The sequence below is a fragment of the Garra rufa genome, chromosome 22, assembly GCF_049309525.1.
Source record: "Garra rufa chromosome 22, GarRuf1.0, whole genome shotgun sequence".
Classification (NCBI taxonomy): Eukaryota; Metazoa; Chordata; class Actinopteri; order Cypriniformes; family Cyprinidae; genus Garra; species Garra rufa.
Window position 1 is genome coordinate 11370076 of NC_133382.1, and position 22400 is coordinate 11392475.

The 22400-nt window shown below is 44.5% G+C and overlaps 1 protein-coding gene across 1 annotated transcript; it reads left to right on the forward strand.

The window, feature by feature from the left end:
- Positions 1-16032: 16032 nt before the first annotated feature.
- On the forward strand, positions 16033-17274 carry lrrc3ca (leucine rich repeat containing 3Ca). Its single transcript, XM_073828934.1, has one exon. It carries the CDS (start codon positions 16122-16124, stop codon positions 16920-16922), a length of 801 nt encoding a protein of 266 aa, XP_073685035.1. The 5' UTR covers positions 16033-16121; the 3' UTR covers positions 16923-17274.
- Positions 17275-22400: the final 5126 nt, after the last annotated feature.

The following is a 22400-nucleotide window of genomic DNA, read 5'->3' on the forward strand; positions in this document are numbered from 1 at the left end:
CTGTCCATTGAGCTGCTATTGAGCTGTCATTGATTTTGTTCCTGTCTCTCTCAGTTGTATTTCTCTGCGGATCTGTGTTTTAGGTCTTTGTTGTCCTCATCTTTCACTGTCTGTCTGTCTCTCCTTATGTGTCCGGCCCACACTATCACTTGCGAAAATGTCATGACAGAACCCTGTTGTGTATTCATGAGCGGTACAGCTTTTCCAGAGGACTTTGTGACTCTTATCTAACCTATCTTCCATCACTTTGCTCATCCTTAGGTCACCCTTCCACACTTTAATAAAGAAAACTTTATGGTACAGCAAGGCAAAAATTGCTTTTCCTTTAAACCTGGGTAAATAACTGTCTTGGTTTGGTTTTTGGCAGGAGAAGACTTTGGTCACTGAAGCATGAAAGCTGAGCTAATGTCTTCCTTTCTCCCTCTCTCTCTCTTTCTCTCTCCCTTCTTCAGCCTTCAGTTAAGGATCTATTTGCCTGGCATTTCAGCTGCTTTTGTAGTCTAGAACGTCTTATTCCCCCCTCCCTTCAACAAACAGTCCCTCCTTTAGGAGACTCCCACTCGTTATGTGATACTAAGAGGTACTTAGAGATCGATTTCATTTTTAATCTGCGTAAGTGGACAGTGGCGGGTCCACTGCCATTTGTCAACTACAAACCCAGTGACTTTTGGTACTGGAGAATTTAGAATTATAGGTAATAAGAGGTGATGCAATACATAAATAGAGAACCAGTGATTTTTATATTGGTGGAAACTGCAGGCTTGTGCAAAGTTGAATTCAGTTTTACAGTTTATTGGTTAAGGTTGGAAATTATTGCAGCCAACCAAGGTAGCTGCCTTCTAGAGCATGTTGCCCTGAAGATTTGTAAGAGGATAGCCGCTTCTTATATGCTGCTGATATATTAATGAGCTAAGGTGGGAAGCTATTTTTAGAAGGTTGGACAAAATAAATAAAAAAGTGTGAATTATAAAACAAGTTGTTGTTCGCCGTTACTTCCACTTCAGACAGAACGAGCTGCATCTTAAGTGAAACTATTATTATGGATTACTGACCACAACATTGGTGGGATTAAATATCCAAAATGGCAACCACAGTTCGAATAGCAGGCAGTGTTCCTTACCTGCCCTCTCTTGTACTGTACATCATTTGGGCTGCTGTCTTTTCCATCTGCAATATCTAGAATGACTAGTGTTTGTGGTAAGGCTAATTAAGTTAAATACAAGCCATTAAATGAAGATTTGGGCAGTTTATCAAAACCCAGATATAGATTTAGCCCAGAATAAAAGATAATATGTTGCACTTTGCAAGTCTGATATGTGCAAATGTCAATTTGGAAAATAAATAAATAAATAATCGCTGAATCTGTCCCAAGTGAATCTGAAAGATTTTAAGCATCTTTTCTTCTGTCACTTAGCACATTTGGGTTTGCTGATATGTCTTTGGAGGGTGAGGTTTTTGATAGAAGTTGTGATTGAAGGGATGAAGGCATTGTTTTAGGCAATTATGTTTTTTAATAAAAATGTCAGTATTTCTCTAGTGAACCCCAGGAAAACGTCAGATAAAAAAGTACCTATTTTGAAACCAGGGCAGTCTACTCTTATAGCTCAATGCTTTTACCACAACATGCACTGTATCATGTACATTAGACAATTCCAGAGGAAGGCAAGGACTCATCTGCCTTTCTAAAGCATTCTTTACTTACACTCTTCAAAATAAAGGTGCTTTAAAAGGTTCTTCACAGCGATGCCATAGAAGAACCATTTTTGGTTCCACAAAGAACCATTCAGTGTCACGCTGTAGGCAGGAACACACGAACAACGACGTAATAAAAGACGTACATTTAATAAATCCAATGGGAAACAGGCAGACACAGGAACACGGAGTGGTAACATCAGGGGATAACATCAAAGACCGACAACCGTACTGGGGAAAACACACACCTTAAATAACCAGACTAATTACAAAATCAGGTGCAGACGATGAGGGAGAAACCAAAACACACTGAACTGCGGGGAAAACTGGGAGAAACCAAATAGAAAGTCCGGGGGTGTGACATTACTTCCCCCTCCCGGAAGGCACGTCCTCGTGCCGACAAACATACAAAAGGAAACAATACCAAGTCTTTGGAGGGGGCTTAGGTGGAGGACGGACTCCCGGGAGGAGGGAACAAGATGGAGTCCAGGGTGGTGACGGAACAGTCCATGGAGGTGATGACGGAGGGAGGAGCCAAGGAGGTGACAGGAGGGGGCTGGAGCAGGAGGAGCCAGGTGGGACCCAGGCCGCAGCCAAGATGTAAATCCACGGTGGAGCCGATGGAGGCAGGAGCCATGGTGGAGGAGAGGCTGACGACTCCATGGATCCGACCGACGGAGGCGGAGCAGGTGGTGGGAGAGCCCGAGGCGGAGACGGAAAGCCGAAGATCTTGGGTGACGCCGCGGATCCGGAGGGCCAAGGCGGAACCCAAGGCTCTGGCGACCAAGGCGGAGATGGAGATCCGGAGATCCGCGGCGGAGCCGGAGCGACAGAGGGCCGAGGCTGTGCCCGCGGGAGGGAGGAGGTCCAATGAGCCGGTGGGACGGAGCGACGAGGCACAGCCGGAGGAGTATAGTCCTGAGGCGAAGGTGGGGCGACGACTGACCAGGGCGGAGCCGGAGGGCCGATGGAGCCTGGTGGAGCCGGTGGATCGACGGGCGACGGCGGAGACGAGGGAGCAGAGAGCCGGGGTGGAGCCGCAGGGTCGGAGGGCCGAGGTGGAGTCCAGGACTCTGAGGCTGGAGGCGATGGTGAGGGATCCTCCAACCATGACACCGATGGAGACTGGCAGACCTGCGGCGAACCCACCGCACAGATGGTGGGCTGAGGGTGAGCAAGGGGACAGACAGTCGACAACGGGAATTCAGGTAGGCTGGGAGGGACCAGCGGAGATTCAGGACTAGGCAGAAGAGGGAGGGTGGGTGGGAAATCCAGGCAGATAGGCATTTCCATGACACAGTCCATTAAGTCCCCAGAGTGCTCTTGCTCACCCCCAGTGGCGGTGCAGTGGACGGGGCTCTCTACAGCCCTCTCTTGCTCTTCGAAGCACTCCACCGGCGCGGATGTAATGGTTGGCTCACGCACCTGATCAGTAGTTTTGACCTCTTCGGCACTCCATAATGTTGTCGCTCCGGGTTCGGGCTTTCCGTCTGTGACGGGCTCATAATCCGCGGGTCGGGGTGGCTGGCTGGGCTCTGGGTCCGGAGTGGCACTGGCGAGATTCTCCGTGGAACAGGCGGGAAACGAGGATCGGTTTCTCGCCAGTGTCCACTCCACAAACGAGGCAAAGTTCGCTCGAGGGCCGTCTTCGGACGACGGCGCTCTGCAAGACGCATTGAGGCTGGCGTCATAGAACGCACAGAGCGCGTCGTCCGGGTAGCTGGTGTTATTAGCTACGAGTTGGAACATTAACGTGTAGCCCTCGAGCGGTAATTCCCCCTGCTTCAGCCGTAGCAGGATGAATTCTGGTCGGAGGAAGGGATCCATGGGGGAAACACTACGGAAATAAAAGACTGGAGAAAACGAACGGAAAACAAAACGGAGGTGAACACGCAAAAAAAACTGTATCGGTCGGTCTTTCTGTCACGCTGTAGGCAGGAACACACGAACAACGACGTAATAAAAGACGTACATTTAATAAATCCAATGGGAAACAGGCAGACACAGGAACACGGAGTGGTAACATCAGGGGATAACATCAAAGACCGACAACCGTACTGGGGAAAACACACACCTTAAATAACCAGACTAATTACAAAATCAGGTGCAGACGATGATCTACAACGTGTTATCACTACATGCACTCATAAATCTGGCAACCAACTTGATCTCATTTACATGCGAAATTGTATTTCAGACAATATTGTGGTCAAACCCCTACACATCTCTGACCACTTCTTCATTACATTTGACCTACATCTTGCTACTTGTGCACTCCCAACCCCTCTACCTGTTACTTTTAGAAGAAACCTACGCTCTCTCTCACACTCCCATCTTTCTTCTTTAGTATCCTCCTCCCTTCCCTCTCCTACTCACTTCTCATCCCTGGACACTAATGCAGCAACTGACACCTTATGCTCCACTATTACCTCCTGTCTAGATGCTATATGCCCTCTCTCCTCCAGGCCAGCACGATCTGCTCCGACAACCCCTTGGTTATCCGATGTTCTTCGTGAGCATCGTTCCAAACTTAGGGCAGCTGAGAGAAAATGGCACAAATCTAAGGATCCATCCGACCTCAGTATGTATCGGTCTATGCTCTCATCTTTCGCTACCCAAGTACATACAGCCAAATCTTCATACTTCCACAACAGGATCAACAATTCCCCGGACGCACGCAACCTTTTCAAAACATTTAATACACTGCTTTGTCCCCCTCCACCACCTCCCACAACTTCTATAACAGCTGATGATTTCGCCACATTTTTTACAGACAAAACTACATCGATCAATAATAAGTTCTCAGCTCCACACATACAGGAACTAAAATTGACCACAATCACGGCTGGAACCCCCCACTTCTCCTTCTGTCCTTGCTCGGAGGCAGAAGTAACCAAACTTTTCCTCTCCAGCCATCCGACGACATGTCCTTTAGATCCTATCCCCTCACACCTTCTCCAAGCAATCTCCCCTACAATCCTACCGGCGCTCACACACATCATCAACACATCTCTTCTCACAGGCACTTTTCCCACTACATTTAAGCAGGCCCGGGTAACCCCACTGCTCAAAAAACCTACACTTAACTCCTCACTCATAGACAACTACAGACCTGTCTCCCTCCTTCCATTCATAGCAAAAACACTGGAACGGGCTGTTTTCAACCAGCTATCCTTATTCCTCTCACAGAACAATCTACTGGACTCTAACCAATCAGGGTTCAGAAGCGGCCATTCAACTGAGACTGCGCTACTGTCTGTCACTGAAGCCTTGCGGACGGCAAAAGCTGAGTCCAAATCATCGGTACTCATCTTGCTGGACCTATCTGCAGCTTTTGACACTGTGAATCACCAGATCCTCCTGTCCACCCTCTCAATGCTGGGTATTACAGGGACTTCACTTCGCTGGTTCAAATCCTACCTCTCTGGTAGGTCTTTCAGAGTGGCCTGGGGAGGCGAGGTATCCAAAACTCATCAACTGGTCACTGGGGTTCCTCAGGGTTCAGTTCTTGGACCTCTCCTCTTCTCCATATACACTACATCTCTGGGCCCCATCATACAGGCACATGGCTTCTCCTACCATTGCTATGCTGATGACACACAGCTCTATCTTTCTTTCAAACCAGACGATCCATCGGTAGCTGCACGGATCTCAGGTTGCCTAGCGGATATCTCTGCATGGATGAAGGAACACCATCTACAGCTCAATCTAGCAAAGACGGAACTCCTTATCTTTCCTGCCACTCCATCTCTACAGCATGACTTCTCCATCCAGTTAGGTTCATCAACAATTACCCCATCAACTTCAGCCAGAAATCTGGGTGTTATCTTTGACAACCAACTGACTTTTAAAGACCACATAGCTAAGACCGCTCGATCTTGCAGGTTTGCATTGTACAACATCAGAAAGATCAGGCCCTTCCTAACAGAGCATGCTACACAACTCCTCGTCCAGGCCCTGGTCATTTCCAGGCTGGACTACTGCAATGCTCTTTTAGCTGGTCTTCCAGCATGTACAATCAAGCCTCTACAAATGATTCAGAATGCAGCAGCACGACTGGTCTTCAACGAGCCCAAAAAGGCCCATGTTACACCTCTCTTCATATCCCTGCACTGGCTACCGGTTACAGCACGCATCAAATTCAAGACACTGATGCTGGCCTATAGGACAGCCACCGGATCATCACCTGCCTACCTCCATTCACTACTACACATCTACACTCCTTCCAGAAGACTGAGATCCTCTAGTGAAAGACGCCTCATTGTACCACCACAGAGAGGCATGAAATCACTGTCCAGAACATTCTCGTTCAACGTTCCTGCCTGGTGGAATGATCTTCCCACCCCTATCCGGAATGCAGACTCCTTAACAGCTTTCAAACGACTGCTGAAAACCCATCTTTTTCGACACTATCTGACTCAATAAAAAAAAAAAAAAAAAAAAATCCTCCCTTCTAGCCTGTTTTTCCTCTCTTTCTTGATCTTCTCCTTCTAGCCTGCACTCTTCTAACAACGCCTGATATATGGTATTTTTGAACACTTCCTATGTTGATCTGCCTCCTTAGGATGAATCACTTGTTGTATTCCCAATTGTAAGTCGCTTTGGATAAAAGCGTCGGCTAAATGAATAAATGTAAATGTAAATGTAAATGTAGACGATGAGGGAGAAACCAAAACACACTGAACTGCGGGGAAAACTGGGAGAAACCAAATAGAAAGTCCGGGGGTGTGACATTCAGTCAAAGGTTCTTTAAAGAACCATCTCTTTCTTACCTGTTTATAATCTGAAGAACCTTTTTTTGCCACAAAGAACCTTTTGTGAAACAGAAAAGTTCTTCAGATGTTAAAGGTTCTTTATGGAACCATTTAGACAAAAAGGGTTCTTCTATGGCATTGTGAAGTACCTTTATTTTTAAGAGTGTAGGCCTCTCTGTCTAGATAATTTGAATATAAATATAATCTTATATAAGAGAAGAGACATCACGAGCGAGACACATAGATGGACAACATGTGAGAACTCAAACACAATAGCTCAACAAAAAACAGCATTAGAATAACTATATAAGTGATCATCGTCATCAAAAACTAGAAGGCACATTTCTTGGTTACTGTGATTTTCAATTCATATTGGATTGATTAAATAAATAAATAAATAGATAAATAAATAAGAAAAAAGGCAGACATGTAGCAACAAAGTATTATAACTATTGTGTGTAAATGTTCTGCCTATTTAAAATTTCTTCTTGAAGAAACATCTTGTTCACATCTTGTTCACATGTCATCTTTTGTCAGTCCTGGATTTAGTTAATGCCTGAGGCAGAGCTGTGAATTAGGCCAGCATTGCAGGGATTTCAATCAACCAACACTTTTGAGGAAGCACCACTTTTTCTGTTATCAACGTGAGTGCTTTTCTTTGAAGGTTTTTTTAATTGAGAGAGCTTTGCTTGGTATGCCTAGCAAAAAGGGTATGTAGCCAGCAGGGAAATAATAATACTATAGATAAACCCCACTGCTTTGAGCATCAGGCACACCATTCTCCATCAATAAATTAAAATTGAAAGGTTACGGCATCAGTCATCTTAATAATTTTAATTTATGTGCTGTATGTCTTTGTGATACTTGCATACATATGGTTCTGTGTATGATTATGTGTGTATACTACATATAGACACTGGATGATATAAGGGATTAAATGAGATTCAGTAAGAGATTGTACATTGCTGCAGTTAAACAATGGCATGACTTCATTATTGGGTATTTGTAATGTCAAGACAATGGTGTTATAGAGTATCAAAAAGGACTAAGAAATATATCTAAAAATGATCTCTGCGTTATTTATCCTTTTGATATGTTTGATATTGTATGTATCTCGGTTTGTATGCATTTGTCCTGAAATGGTTTAAGGATAATCTGATTTAATTAGAGAAATCATTTTGACCAAATATTTTAATCAGTAAACAAAGTCTTAAAGTGACCATATTATGCTATTTTGAATAATTTTCATGCAGTGTGTGATATAGCTGTTTTTAAAAGGTCTGCAAAGTTTTAAAGCTCAAAATAAATTCCAGTTCCCTTCCGGAGGGAACTCTACGCTGCGTCCTGGTGGACACTTTGGGAACTGCCTTCAGCATGACCGGTTCTGAAACAAATGTATGAAACAACGACAGTGAACTTGACACTGGCCGGCGCCAGCCTATGACATCATCATCAGGCGCCTGCTAGTATAAAGCAGGTGCCTGAGAGCACAACACCATCTTTTTGTCTTCAGAGTCCTCTGTTCTAAACGAGTGAGTACAGCGATGCCTAGAGAAAAACTGTTTAGGAAGTGTGCGGATCCGTGTCAGAGAAATCTGACACTTGACGACGCACACGACCCGTGTTTGGTGTGTTTAGGTGTAAGAGCACGCGCGCTCTGCTCTAGAAGAGCGGAGCGCGTTCATTGTGAGAGTTTCACTTTGAAGAAACTCCGTTCTCGTCTGGCCCTTTTCTCGAGGGAATCGGGCCATCCATCTGCCCCATGCTGCTCCGGTCCCGCCACAGCTGAGGCTGCTCGGCGGCTGAGATTGCGGGGCTCACAGGTGGAGCTGGCTGACGAGTTTGAGAGAGCGTTTAATCGCTCGCGCATGTCAGCCGGAGGCGAGAATGCGCTGCTAGCGGATAATGTGTTGTCTCTCACATCCTCCGGTTCTGCAGCGAGTGCTCTTTTGGCTTCAAGCCAGGGTGAGCAGGAGGTTGAAATGGAACAATTATGAGCTCGTTTGAGCCCATGCAGCCTCCCTGCCCCGCATATGAAGAGTTGATGTCTGTTATGGACCGCGCGGCTGCCCGCTTGTATCTGCAGTGGAAGCCCGCGAGGGAAGAGGCCGCTCTCGGCAGACTAGACGAGCGGTTTCTTCCGGGCCATGACAAACCCAACTCCTGTGAGCCTCCCATTCCTTCCTGATCTGCTTAAGAGATCGAGAGGGAATGGGACAGGCCATATTCAGCCCGCATTCACAGACATCGGCATGTGAATCATGCTGATGTCGAGGGAATGCATGGGCGCGGATATGTGACGATGTCTCTCGCTGACGGTGGCGAACTATCTCTCAGAGCGAGGGACATCGACCCTGAAGGCTCCAAAGGCACATATGCGGCAGTGGCCGGTGCTCCTCTGCACACGATGGCAGTGTTGCAGAGGCGCACCAGGCTGATCTGCTGAAAAATCTGGACCGAGCCCCGGGGGTTTACATCCCTTGCTGGTCCACGCCTCCACCTAAACACCGGGGGGGAAACCAGGCCCGTCCTGGCCCAAGGGCCAGAGACGAGGCCAGGTCACCAGTGTGGGGCTACCTGCCCCTCCCTTTTCCCCTTGACTCCGGGGCTGGGCCAACGATGAGACTGAGGCTCCATCTGTTGGCCCGGTATGTGAACAGTAAAGATACTTTAATAGAATATTCAAGCGTGTATGTGTATGTTTTCTTTGTCTACCAGCTCCGCTTGGGTGTTTACTATTGCAGTTTAGAGCTCCTCTTGAGTTCTACTGCCACCAAGTGCCGAGTGTAGCCAGGTCTCCCCTCGTTTTATAAATGAAAACAGTGTGTAGAGACCTCCACTCGTGGAAAACCCCCTTCTGGGTTAGGCGTTGTCAGGTTTTAATAAAACCTCCGCTAAAGAGTGAGCTTGGTACAGACATGATCTAACATACATATACATACGAGAATATGTAAAACCCTCTTGAGCGTTGTCAAGCTGCTTCAAGCGGAAAGAGATCGCTACTGAAGCCTCCGCTCACTCAAACCCTGCTAAGAGTAATACTCTTTTGGCATGAGTGTAGTCAGGTCCCTTCCCTGTGTATTTTTATATACATATATGTGAGACCTCCACTCCTAGGAGTTTGTGTGTTAGGGCGAATAGAGCGTCGTTAAGGCTCCCTCTCTGTGAGAGAGATGAAGCCCCCGCTCTCTTTAAAAAAAAAAAAAAGAGCCCCGCTTTGAAGTAAAAGAGTGTAGCAGGCCTAGAAGGCCTCCTCTCTGTGAAGTCCTCTATATGAGAGACATATAGAGAGAGATACTTCTTAGCGCTGAATGTAGCCAGGTCATTCTTAGACCTCCATTCATGAGAGCTTTTTACTGGGTCGAGTGTTGCTAGGCTCCCTCTTTATGAGGTATTTCTGTCAAGCCTCCACTTTCCAGAAAATGCAGGCCGAAAACACAAGGCAAGGCAGCTTGTGAACTCTTTCGTGGACCTGTCATTATAAGCGTGAGTGTAGTCAGGCCTCCCCTCCGCGAGAGGGCGTGTATACCTAGGCCTCCACTCAATAGAGATTCCTCAGTTGAGCATCGCCAGGCTTGTTACGTTCGAGAGAGCTTGTAACCATTAAAGCCTCCCTCACTGAAAGCTCCGCTTCCGGGTTCTGCTATCACCCAGGAATAATACAGGTGTCTTTCTCGCGAAACGCTTAGAGCACCTTCTTAAATCCACGTTGGTGGTGTTTGCTCACACAAGTCTTTGAGCACTTGAAATCCACGTGAGTGGTAAGTGCACTACTCAGGCACTTCACTAAAATCCATACTTTTGGTAAGGCTCCTCCCGTAAAGGCAGGTTCCTTCTTCAAATCCCTCACGGGCTGGACCACGCAGGATAATCCTCCGTGCCCATTTTTTGAGTTGGTTCCAAAACCCTTAAGTTTTACAACTCCTTTGATAGCACAGTGTAATAGGTCTCCCCTCTGTCACAACCAACAGTACTGAGACCTTCACTCTCACAGTTATAGCAGCTGGCAGGCCCATGAGTGCCTCGCTGACTATTTTTTGGGGAGTGCAGTCTTCCACTCACCAAAAACTAGTGTTGTAGGCTTCTCTCCTTAGAGATGTAGTCTCGGAGCCTCCACTACACGGAGCTAGATGATAAACGAGATTTTCTATTATTGGCTCTGACTGTGAGTATCTACCTTTCTTGAGCGTCGAGTGTAGTCAGGCCTCCCCTCGCCTAGAGCGTTTTACCTGAGGCCTCCACTCTGAAGAGTTTCCTAGGGAGAGCGTCGTAGGCCTCCTCTCGCTTAGAGAGTCTTTCTGCTGAAGCCTCCCCTCTCCAGAAGCTCCGCTTTCAGGCTCCGCTATCGCCTAGAGACTGCAAATCTGGTGATCCTCGCTATGCTCAGGACACCTACTCAAGACCACATTTGTGGTGTTTGCTCACGCAAAGTCTTTGGGCATTCTCTAAAATCCACGTGAGTGGTAAGTGCACTGTTCAGGCACTTCACTAAAATCCATACTCATGGTAAGGGCCCTCCCGTAAAGGCAGGTTCCTTTCTCCCATGGACCACGCAGGGTTCCTCCGTGTCCATTCTCTGAGCTGGTTTTTCTCAAAAACCTTTTAGTTTTCCAGCTCCAATCCAAGATAGCGCTGCTAGCAGGATCGAGTGTCGGGCCTCCTCAGGCCTCACTCTCCAGAAGAGCTCCAAAATGAAGGTATTTCGGTCGCACAGGCTAGTCAGCCTTGCGGATGACCTTCAAGGCTAGAGTGTAGCTAGGTCTTGAGACCTCCACTCTCAGAGCTCTTCCTTGCTAAGCACGGAGGTGTGTTAGGCTCCCTCTTTAGAAAGCCTCCACTCTCCAGACTCCACTCAGGCAGTACTGTCGTTTAGGCTGTTCAGCTTCGATGAACGCCTGCAGTGTTGAAGTGTAGTAGGTCTTGGGACCTCCACTCTTAGAGTCCTTCTGCTGCTCGCAGAACATTGCCAGCCTCACTCAGAGTCCTTCGTTGCCTCCAGAGACACACTAGAATTAGGCGGTCCGACTGCACAGGCTATTCAGCCTCGCGGACCACCTCTGGTGTTGGGTGTAGATAGGTCACGGACCTCCATCCTTAGAGTCGTCCTCTGCTGGGTGCAGAGTGGTACCAGGCTTCTTTCTTACCAAAGCCGCCACTTTGCAGAAACTCCACTCAGGGGCTATTCAGCCTCACTGACTACCCTCAGTGTTGAAAGTGGAGTGGGTCACGAGACCCCCACTTTTAGAGTTTTCCTTTGCAAGACACAGAGTGCTTTTCTGGCTTCCTTTGGAGCAGTCACTCCTCTGAACTCCCTGTAGGTAATTCTGCTACACAGGCTACTCAGCCTCGCGGGCTACCTCTAGTATTGGGTGTAGATAGGTCACAGACCTCCATCCTCAGAGTCGTCAAAGTGTAGTAGGTCATAAGACCTCCACTCTGAAGATTCCCTCTGAGCAGTAGCTCCACTCGAGTAGTTTGTGTTGCACAGGCTATTCAGCCTCACTGAATACCTCCAGGTTTTGAGTGTAGAGGTGCCATGGCACCTCCATTCTTAGAGTTTGCTCTCTGGAAGGCACAGGGTGTTGCCAGGCTTCCTTTCGTCGAAGCCTCCACTCCTCAGAAGATCTCCACTTAGACAGGCCTGCCGCACAGGCTATTCAGCCTCACAGGCCGTCGTCAGTGTCAAGTGTAGTTAGGTCATGGGACCTCCACTCCGTAGATTCCCTCTGAGCAGAAGCTCCACTCGGGTAGTTCGGGTTGCATAGGCTATGCAGCCTCACTGAATACCCCCAGTGTCGAGTATAGGCTTTCCTCCGGGCGTGAGTGTAGCCAGGTCTCCCCTCACTGAAGGGCTAGTGAGACCTCCACTCCTAAGAGCTGGTGGACTGAACGTTGTCAGGTTTCCTCTCTTTCTAGAGAGTCTTCTGTGAAGCCTCCGTTCTCCAGAGGCTCCGCCTCCAGTACTTCTAAGCGTGAGTGTAGCCAGGTCTCCCCTCACTGCAGGGCTATTTGAGACCTCCACTCCTAAGAGCTAGTGGATGGAATGTTGTCAGGTTTCCTCTCTTTTCAGAGAGTCTTCTATGAAGCCTCCGTTCTCCAGAAGCTCCGCCTCCAGTACTTTTAAGCGTGAGTGTAGCCAGGTCTCCCCTCACTGCAGGGCTGTTTGAGACCTCCACTCCTAAGAGCTAGTGGATGGAATGTTGTCAGGTTTCCTCTCTTCTCAGAGAGTCTTTTATGAAGCCTCCATTCTCCAGAAGCTCCGCTTCCAGTACTTCTAGGCGTGAGTATAGCCAGGTCTCCCCTCACGGCAGGGTTATTTGAGACCTCCACTCCTAAAGAGCTAGAGGATTGAATGTGGTCAGGTTCCCTCTCCTTTTTGGAGAGTCTTCTGTGGAGCCTCCGTTCTCCAGAAGCTCCGCCTCCAGTACTTCTAAGCGTGAGTGTAGCCAGGTCTCCCCTCACTGCAGGGCTATTTGAGACCTCCACTCCTAAGAGCTAGTGGATGGAATGTTGTCAGGTTTCCTCTCTTTTCAGAGAGTCTTTTATGAAGCCTCCATTCTCCAGAAGCTCCGCTTCCAGTACTTCTAGGCGTGAGTGTAGCCAGGTCTCCCCTCACGGCAGGGTTAGTTGAGACCTCCACTCCTAAAGAGCTAGAGGATTGAATATGGTCAGGTTCCCTCTCCTTTTTGGAGAGTCTTCTGTGAAGCCTCCGTTCTCCAGAAGCTCCGCCTCCAGTACTTTCAAGCGTGAGTGTAGCCAGGTCTCCCCTCACTGGAGGGTTATTTTGAGACCTCCACTCCTAAAGAGCTAGTGGATGGAATGTTGTCAGGTTTCCTCTCTTTTCAGAGAGTCGTTTATGAAGCCTCCATTCTCCAGAGGCTCCGCTTCCAGTACTTCTAAGCGTGAGTGTAGCCAGGTCTCCCCTCACTGGAGGGTTATTTTGAGACCTCCACTCCTAAGAGCTAGTGGATTGAATGTTGTCAGGCTTCCTCTCTTTTAGAGAGTCTTTATGAAGCCTCCATTCTCCAGAAGCTCCGCTTCCCCATCTATACCTGTAGCACTGAATGTTGTCAGGTCCCTAGAGCAGGCGTCCGCCCTGCCGAGACATCCATTCCCTAAACTCCGCCCCTTATGGTCAGGGCGTTTATGAGCTCCTTCACTTAGAGCTAAAGTGTAGTAGGCTTCCTCTAGGCCTCCACGCTTGAGAGTTGCGTGCACAGGTAGCCGAGCTAGCCGTGGCAGGTCACTGGGCCCCAGCGACTCTCGCTGAAGCAGGGGTGATTTTCCTTCTTGACTCCTCATTCAGTCAGTTTGATCACCTATCCCTCGGCATGGCGGTGTTGGTATAAACGTTCCCAAAGTGTCCACCAGGACGCAGCGTAGAGTTCCCTCCGGAAGGGAACGTCTAGGTTACGTATGTAACCCCTGTTCCCTGAGGACAGGGAACGAGACGCTGCGTCTCGTTGCCATGCCTCGGGCCCTGCACAGACCTCCGTCAGACAAAAAGATGGTGTTGTGCTCTCAGGCACCTGCTTTATACTAGCAGGCGCCTGATGATGATGTCATAGGCTGGCGCCGGCCAGTGTCAAGTTCACTGTCGTTGTTTCATACATTTGTTTCAGAACCGGTCATGCTGAAGGCAGTTCCCAAAGTGTCCACCAGGACGCAGCGTCTCGTTCCCTGTCCTCAGGGAACAGGGGTTACATACGTAACCTAGACGTTTCACTTCCTTAATGTATCTAGATCTGTTGCAAAATTGCGTAATGCCAGCCTGTTGTTTTTTATTGGCTGCCTGCAAATAATTTCTACTTTGACCTGCCCTCACACACACTTCAGTTGGTTTGTATTGTTGACATGTCAAGAAAACACTCTTTTCTGTGGTGTGAAAGCAATTTTTCCTTGTTTATACTCCCAATGGATGAGGATGCAAAGAGTCAGTGATAAAAAATAATTTTTACAATGACATCACAGCAGTACTCCAACTCCAACCTATTGTTGTGTATTCATTATTTTAATAACGTCTGCTTCTTGAAATACATGAGCTTATCACCTGTGGGCCCACTATTACCTAAAATTGTATTGAATCATGCAGATTGTCCATTATGGAAAAAAAGCATACACTTGTTAATGCTGATATAGAGGAATTACACAGGAATTAAGATCTCATGATGTACCAAAAAGTAAGTAAGAACTTACCAATCAGAAATGTTCTGCTCAAGTCTTGCTTGCAATGAAGGTTTAACTTGATAAAATAGTTTCAATGTTTCATAATCAGACTCATGCTTGAATTGATATGGTAAAATCAGCACTATTGTTACAATCATTATGATATTTATTAAGGTGTTGAAGCTGACATTCAGATAATAGTAACGTGCATTGTGATTCCGAAATGCGCTATAAATCAAACGCTAATAACAACACACTGTGCCATCTGACCAATCAGAGCATTGTAAGCTTATGAAAAGGCAGGGTTTTGAGTAACTGAAGATTCAAACGAATCATTTTATATTGTTTGAAAAATGTGATGATTTTTAATCTATATTATGAGAAAATAAAAGTGTTTTTTTTTACTTACCCCCTTGTCATGCAAGATGTTCGTGTCTTTCTTTCTTCAGTCGTAAAGATTTTTTTTTTTTTTTTTTTTTGAGAAAAACATTTCAGGAATTTGTTTTCATATAGTGGACTTCTGTGGTGCCCACGAGTTTGAACTTCCAACATGCAGTTTAAATGCAGCTTCAAAGGGTTCTAAATAATCCCAGCCAAGAAAGAAGGGTCTTATCTAGCAAATCTATCAGTTATTTTCTAAAAAAAAGCTTGTCTAAAAAAAAAAGCTTGCCTAGCTCTGAGGTGCACAAGCATATTCTGTGTACTCCAGTTCAATACAGTTAGGGTATGTCGAAAAACTCCCATCTCATTTTCTCTAACTTCAAAATCATCCTACATTGCTGCAGAAGTACTAACCCAGTGTTTACAAAGTAAACGTGCAAAGAAGGTCAAATGTCCTTTATAAAAAAAGTTAAAACAGTGATGTAGGATGATTTTTAAGTTGGAGGAGAAAATGAGTTTTTGGAGTTTGGAGTTTTTCGACATACCCTAACTGTATTGAACCGGAGTACAAAGAGTACGCATGCGCATTGCAGAGCTAGACAAGATGAGAATTTGAGGTTAAAAGTATATAAGTTGTACTTTTTTTTAAAATAACCAATCATTTCGCTAGATAAGACCCTTGTAGAGGTCTCATTTAGAGCCCTTTGAAGCTGCATTCAAACTGCATTTAGAAGTCCACTATATGGAAAATACTTGAAATGTTTTCTTAAAAAAAAAAACATAATTTCTTTACGACTGAACAAAGAAAGACATGAACATGACAAGAGGGTGAGTAGATTATCTGTAATTTTTTGTTCTGGAAGTGAAGTAATCCTTTAAATAAAAATAATAGGGGCCCTTTAACTCTCATTCTTAATTCTCATACTTCAAAATTACCCAAAGAGCACAGTAGCAGTCAAATGAAAGACATTATGAAAGACATATTCTGAAATATGTATTTTTCATTAACTGCTTGTATTCTTCAATCTTCTAGGCTTGGAAGCTGTTGGGCATTTTGATGTAGGGCACAGCCCCCTGGATGCTTCAGCACAGGTTGTACTCTAAAGGGATTATGCCCGCTGTCCCACAATGCTGCTACCCTCAGGTTGGCTGCTTCGGCACTCTGTTGTCATGTGGTTGCTGTTTCACAGCTTAGTGCTGATGACACTGTGTTTCCACCATGCGGCGACGTCCTGCTCCAAGCGTTGCTACTGTTCAGACAGTGAGGGCTCATATGGTGGTAAGACTATGCGCTGCAGCAACCTGCAACTTACTGAGATCCCTCAGGACATTCCCAATGACACACGACGCCTCTACCTGGACTACAACCTCCTGACCAGCATTCCTGCCAATGCCTTTCATGATCTTCCACTGCTAGCTGAACTGGATCTTTCCCATAATGAACTGGCTTTGCTTGAACCTGGAGCCTTTAGAGGTTTGGCAGCCTCTCTACAGTTTCTGGATCTCTCTTCCAACCAGCTCCAGACGCTGGACCCAGATGCTTTTGAAGGTGTTAGAGCAAGATCCAACCTTACTGGAAACCCCTGGCACTGTGACTGCAGGCTGCAGACAGCCCTTCCACGCCTAGATTTAGAGCCTGTGTCTTTGACTGGAATTATCTGTCAGACATCTGAACCCTCAGACTCTGGAGCCAAAGGTGTGCCTTTCCTGCTGGCCAAAGACCTGGACCTGTGTGTGGTGCTCAAAAAGACCACGGACGTGGCCATGTTGGTGACCATGTTTGGATGGTTCACCATGGTCATCTCCTACTTGGTCTACTATGTGAGACACAATCAGGAAGATGCCAGGCGCCACCTGGAGTATCTCAAGTCTCTGCCCAGCAGGCAGGGCAAGTCTGAGGAGTCTTCCACCATCAGCACTGTGGTATAGTGCTAGGCCAAGTGCTCATGACATGTGGAGGAAGCTTCTCAGGCTGCCAAAAGGCAATGGGCACACTGGACAATGGGCTACCCGTCTCTAAAGTTTATTGATCAATTGATTAAACCTGTAGAAAAACAGAGAATAACAGATTTGTATCCCTTGAATCACTGACCACTCACTTCAAGGTACCACTCAGGATTGATCAGTACCCTCCCAAAGAACCAGGAAGAACTTCTGACAAAGAATGCTTTGTGGTCAGTGCAGTGCAATGTTCACAACAGGGAAATATGAAACATATCATGCTAAAACCATCCACAGACACACGCATGGACAGAGATGACTGGAGACAGAAGGAGGGAAATCACAGAGACCATCTAATCCAATTCAGATGAATAATTGATTCAGAAATGGCCGAGCTTGAGGCTCATCTTGACTAAGAGGTTTGTCTGCTCTGCATGCTTTTAAAGGAGGCGTTGTCTGTTTTTTTTGTTGTTGTTGTTTTTTTTTTCATCCAATGGTTCTTTTATCAGTCAGATCCCCATTTAGCAGGCAACACACGGAGCGTAAAGCACTCATCCTACTGGGTATTTACAAAAAGTACTGGTGTTGTCCCTGCAGGCAACATCAAAATTTTACAGAGCAACACAATCTTGCACGCATCAATGATTTTTCAGGTGTCTCAGTAAACATAGTATACAAACTGTGGAAAAGTAAAAAGCACTGTAGTTTGCTTTGATACTCAGTGGTTAGGTTTTTAGGGGAGCACAGAAAATGGTTCGTTTTTTTTTTCTTCATAAATCCTGCAGCGTTAATGACGCTGTGGCTTACAAGAAATAAACAGGTTAGCTTGTTATTTTTGTGATCAGTCACTGTAAGATAAATCACTGTTGTCGTTTCTAGGGAAAACACCCTGAGAAAATGATTGAAAATGTTTCAAAACTTTTATGTTTAAAGATAATGAGATGATGTTGACCACCACATAGTGTGTTTGCCCTGTTAGAGCAGATCCTTGGTTTGTCACATCCAGTACCGTGTGATTGTCCAGTTTCTTATGTGGAGTGCCAGCAGGAATAATTCAGAATGTCTGCCAAGATAAATCATAAGTTGATATCCACCTGAATGTTCTGTCTCTGTGATTTAATATCTTCAAATCTGTAAATGAAGAAAATAGCATTTTGTTAATCCTTTACAAAAGGCAGTGAATGACATCATAGAATTCATTAGAAAAGTGCACTCTGTTCCAAAACCTAATGAGCTGCCTAGCAAGACATTTTAATGTATCATAGGCACTCCTGACAGGAAAGCTGTTCCAAATGATAGGCAAGCATAATTTTGCTGGCATCTGGCTATATAGACTGTAGATAACAAGGCAGCTCACTAGGTAATAACTGTAGTCCAGATGTGGTTGTAAATTGGTTCATAAGCACTAGATTTTTATATTAAGAAAGAAAGAAAACACTTCACAATAAGGTTATAAACATTAACATTACTTAATGCAGTGTATATCATGAACAAACAGTGAACAACCATTTTTATAGCATTTTTTTATGCTAGTGTTACTTTATACATATGCAATGTTACATTTATTTCAAAAATTAAAACATGTAAAGATAAAAATCTATAAGTATTAGTGGAAATTAAAATGCCCTAAAAGCACTGTATTGTTCAGTGTTTTTTCTTCACATTTTCAACTATTGTGTATGCTAATTTTAATGTATACAACCTTATTGTAAAGTGTTAGTGAAATACATTATTACACTAATGAATAGCAACACAGGAACAAACGACTAATGCACTATTAACATTTTTAGTAACTACTATTAACTAACTAGAAACTGATTAATGAATCAGTAAGTAATAGCACTCAGTTGAACTTGGTAGTTCACTATTAGCTAATCAGTAACTACATTTTTTTATATCTCCCGGAGAGCTACTAAGAACTACTATATACAGGTTCATAATTAATGTGAATGCTGCAAAATGTACAGTTCATTCTACAGTGAAGAGCATGGTAACCCACTAGTAATGACTCAAGTATTACTATCCAGAACCTTACAAAAACCTCAAAAGTTTACAATGACAATAGACATTAATCATTACTAGGGAGTTACCATGATCTTCACTTTTTAGAATACTGAACCAAATAATTAATAGGCTAATTACTGGATGGATTTGGTAATACTTGAGTCATTACTAGTGGGTTACCATGATCTTCTTCTCTTTAGAATTAATTATACATCTTGCATCATTCACATTAATTATGAACCTACATATAGCAGATATGAAAAAAATAGTAGCTACTAATTAGCTAATAGTGAACTATCACTTTCAACTGAGCGCTATTACTTACTGATTCATTAATCAGAGTTTCTTGTTAGTTAGTAGTTACTAGAATGTTAATAATGCATTAGTCATTTGTTCCTGTTTAGTTATTCATTAATGACAGAACAGTATTCTAAAGTGTTACCCATTATTATTTTCTGATCATTCATATGTCGGATCTTCTGTTTCATTGTAAGCAACAGAAAATGTACTCATTATGTGATTTGCTTGAAAGTGTTATCTGCATTAGAGTGCCAACATGGCATTGGTTTTTAGGTCTTTGTGATCACAGGGTGCATTCATCCCATTGATTCTAACATTATTCAAGAATTATATAAATGTCATGCCGAAAAAGAAACGTAAACTATGAGAGGTAAACCTTATTTTCATCTGTAATACTCATTTATTTTTTTACCTTAAATATGGATTGTGCACTTTTAGCTTGTTCATTGCCTGGTTTACCAAACAAGTAAATACATAAAATAAAGAAATAACAACAATTACAATAAAACAGACAATTACAGTTTGTTTCTTCATCTTATATATTATTTTACATTTTGACAATACACATGGTCTAAATTGAATCCTAAAAGCTCAGTGGATTGCTGAGTTCATGGCAAGGTGTCAAAACACACCCCTGGCCCTCTTCACAAACATGCATTCACACACAAACATGATGGCCTGCATCTGTGCAAGTAGCTGTGAAAGTCACATTGGAACAAAATGGCCCACTAAAATATACTTAACAACCGATTATTTATGATGGATATATTTGAACGTCTACACTGCAACATAACTAACATTTGTAATATTGCAATATATTTACCAAGCATTTTGCAAACTTTAAAGGAAAATTCCAAGTTCAGTAAGAGTTAAAACACTATCCCGTGGTTTCACAGACCAGGCTTAAAATGTAAGTCTGAGCTGCTTCAACAGAAAGAAACTTGCACTTATTGATCTTAAAGGGATAGTTCACCCAAAAATTAAAATTTGATGTTTATCTGCGCAGAAGCGATCTGTCGCACGTATACATCACTCATTGTTTACATAGTGCATATTATCCTCTCAAAATGGTAATTACTTGTGCTTATCCTGATTCTGGCAACCAATTACAAACTAAAAGAGTACGTGAACTCATCTGGGAGTGTTGACCTTTCACGACTACATTGCCAAAGCACGTTGACGCGTCATGCGCCAGCTTATGTGAACACGCTTCTATACAGCTGAACGTTCCGTCGGATCAAAGGTAAATAATTATATAAATACTTTTCAGTTTCTTGCACAGACCGATCGTTTTGTGTCTTAAGACCTCAATGTATCGTCACGCGCCGCAGGGTTTAATTTGGTTTTGTCTGTGTATGGTTTTTTTACTCTTAAATATTTGGTAACCATTAACTGCCATTATATGACTGACTGCAATGGTTTGAGTTAAAAATCTTTGTTTGTGTTCTACTGAAGAAACAAAGTCACCTACATCTTGGATGCCCTAGGGGGTAAGCAGATAAACATCAAATTTTCATTTTTGGGTAAACTATCTCTTTAAAATATATCAGTGCTTCTGTTTTGTATCAAGATGCACACTAGTAATGTTTTTTTATAAGGCACATTTATAAAAATTACTCAAATGTCCTAATTGAACTATGGCCTAATCCTGGTTTAGTCTAAGCCCTGTCTGTAAAACCAGGCCTAATTGTTAAAATACTCACTCCTTCAATATAAGTAATAAAAGCTTTGACATCTCCTAAAGCCCTAAAACATCCATAAAAATGACAAGAACAAATTTACAGCTCAAATAATATCATTGTAACAGAAGAATAACGTAAGTGCTTTTAAAAAACTTTCACATTTACAATTAGCAATTAGCAAATAACTCAGGAATGATCTTTAACATTTTTATTTTTTAATTTTTTTTTTGCACAGCTGCAGGCCTTTATGTGATTGGATGTGTTTCTGAATGTGATGCTGGCCACTGACATGTTTTAGACAGAGAATGTTTATTTACTGCAGGTTAACTGATAGAGATATGAGCAAGGTTATGGGTTAAATTCTAAGGGAATACTGTTATACTTTGATGTAAGTGTGAGTTGCTTTAGATAGAAATGAGTGCCAAATATAAAAATAATCTCCCAAATGATAATGTACAAATGTACAAAACAAAAACAAACAGTCTTATAGGCTGATCAAAGCATGTGTATTGATGCATGAACCTTTAAAGTTAAACTGCATTTAAGAGATGCTTTTAATATATGTGTAGGAATCTGATTACAGTTCTTTGAGCTCCTCTTCAGAACTCCAACTCCTTGACTGATATTTGGTTACTGGAGAGAAAATGGGTATGACACACTTGGCATCTGTTTGTGTCATGAATGAGAAGGAGGAGATCTGGGTCCAAATGCAGGTGAGTATTTTTAATGAAATGAAAACAAACTAAACAAACAAAAAGGCCAACACGGCACAACTAGACATAAACTGAAATATAAAATAAACAATATCAGGAACAAAATCAAAGGTCAAGAAACTCGGAACACAGAATACAAACAGGACTAGAGACAGGATACAGGATACAATGCAACCAGACAGAGTGTAGGGAGAGTGGAGACTATAAAGACTGTGCTAATGGGGAACAGCTGTGGTGCTAATGAGTGTGACAGGTGTGTGTGACAAGACAGGTGTACCCAATTAGCGGAATGGGGTGCGGGAGGATGGGAGACAGTGACCTCTGGTGGGGAAGGGAGACACCACAGCTCAGACACGTGACAGGACCCCTCCTCTACGGAACGGCTCCCAGACGTTCCACAAGGCCGAACAAAAGTCTGGAGGGAGGAGGAACGGGGGACTGGTGAACCAGGGGGAGGGATGGCGGGCCAGGCCCGTGCAGCGGAGGAACGCGAGTTGGCTTCGCCGCCAGAGGAACGCAAGCCGGCCTCGCCGCCAGAGGAACGCCAGCGGCCAGAGGAACGTGAGCTGGCATAGCTGCCAGAGGAACGTCAGTCGCCAGAGGAACGTGAGCTGGCATAGCTGCCAGAGGAACGTCAGTCGCCAGAGGAACGTGAGCTGGCATGGCTGCCAGAGGAACGTCAGCGGGCACCGCTGCCAGAGGAACGCGAGCCGGCATAGCCGCCAGAGGAACGTGAGCTGGCATAGCCGCCAGAGGAACGCCAGCAG

Excerpts from the sequence above, each read along its gene's own strand:
- lrrc3ca (XM_073828934.1), top strand. The coding sequence starts at position 16,122 with ATGCTGCTACCCTCAGGTTGGCTGCTTCGGCACTCTGTTGTCATGTGG.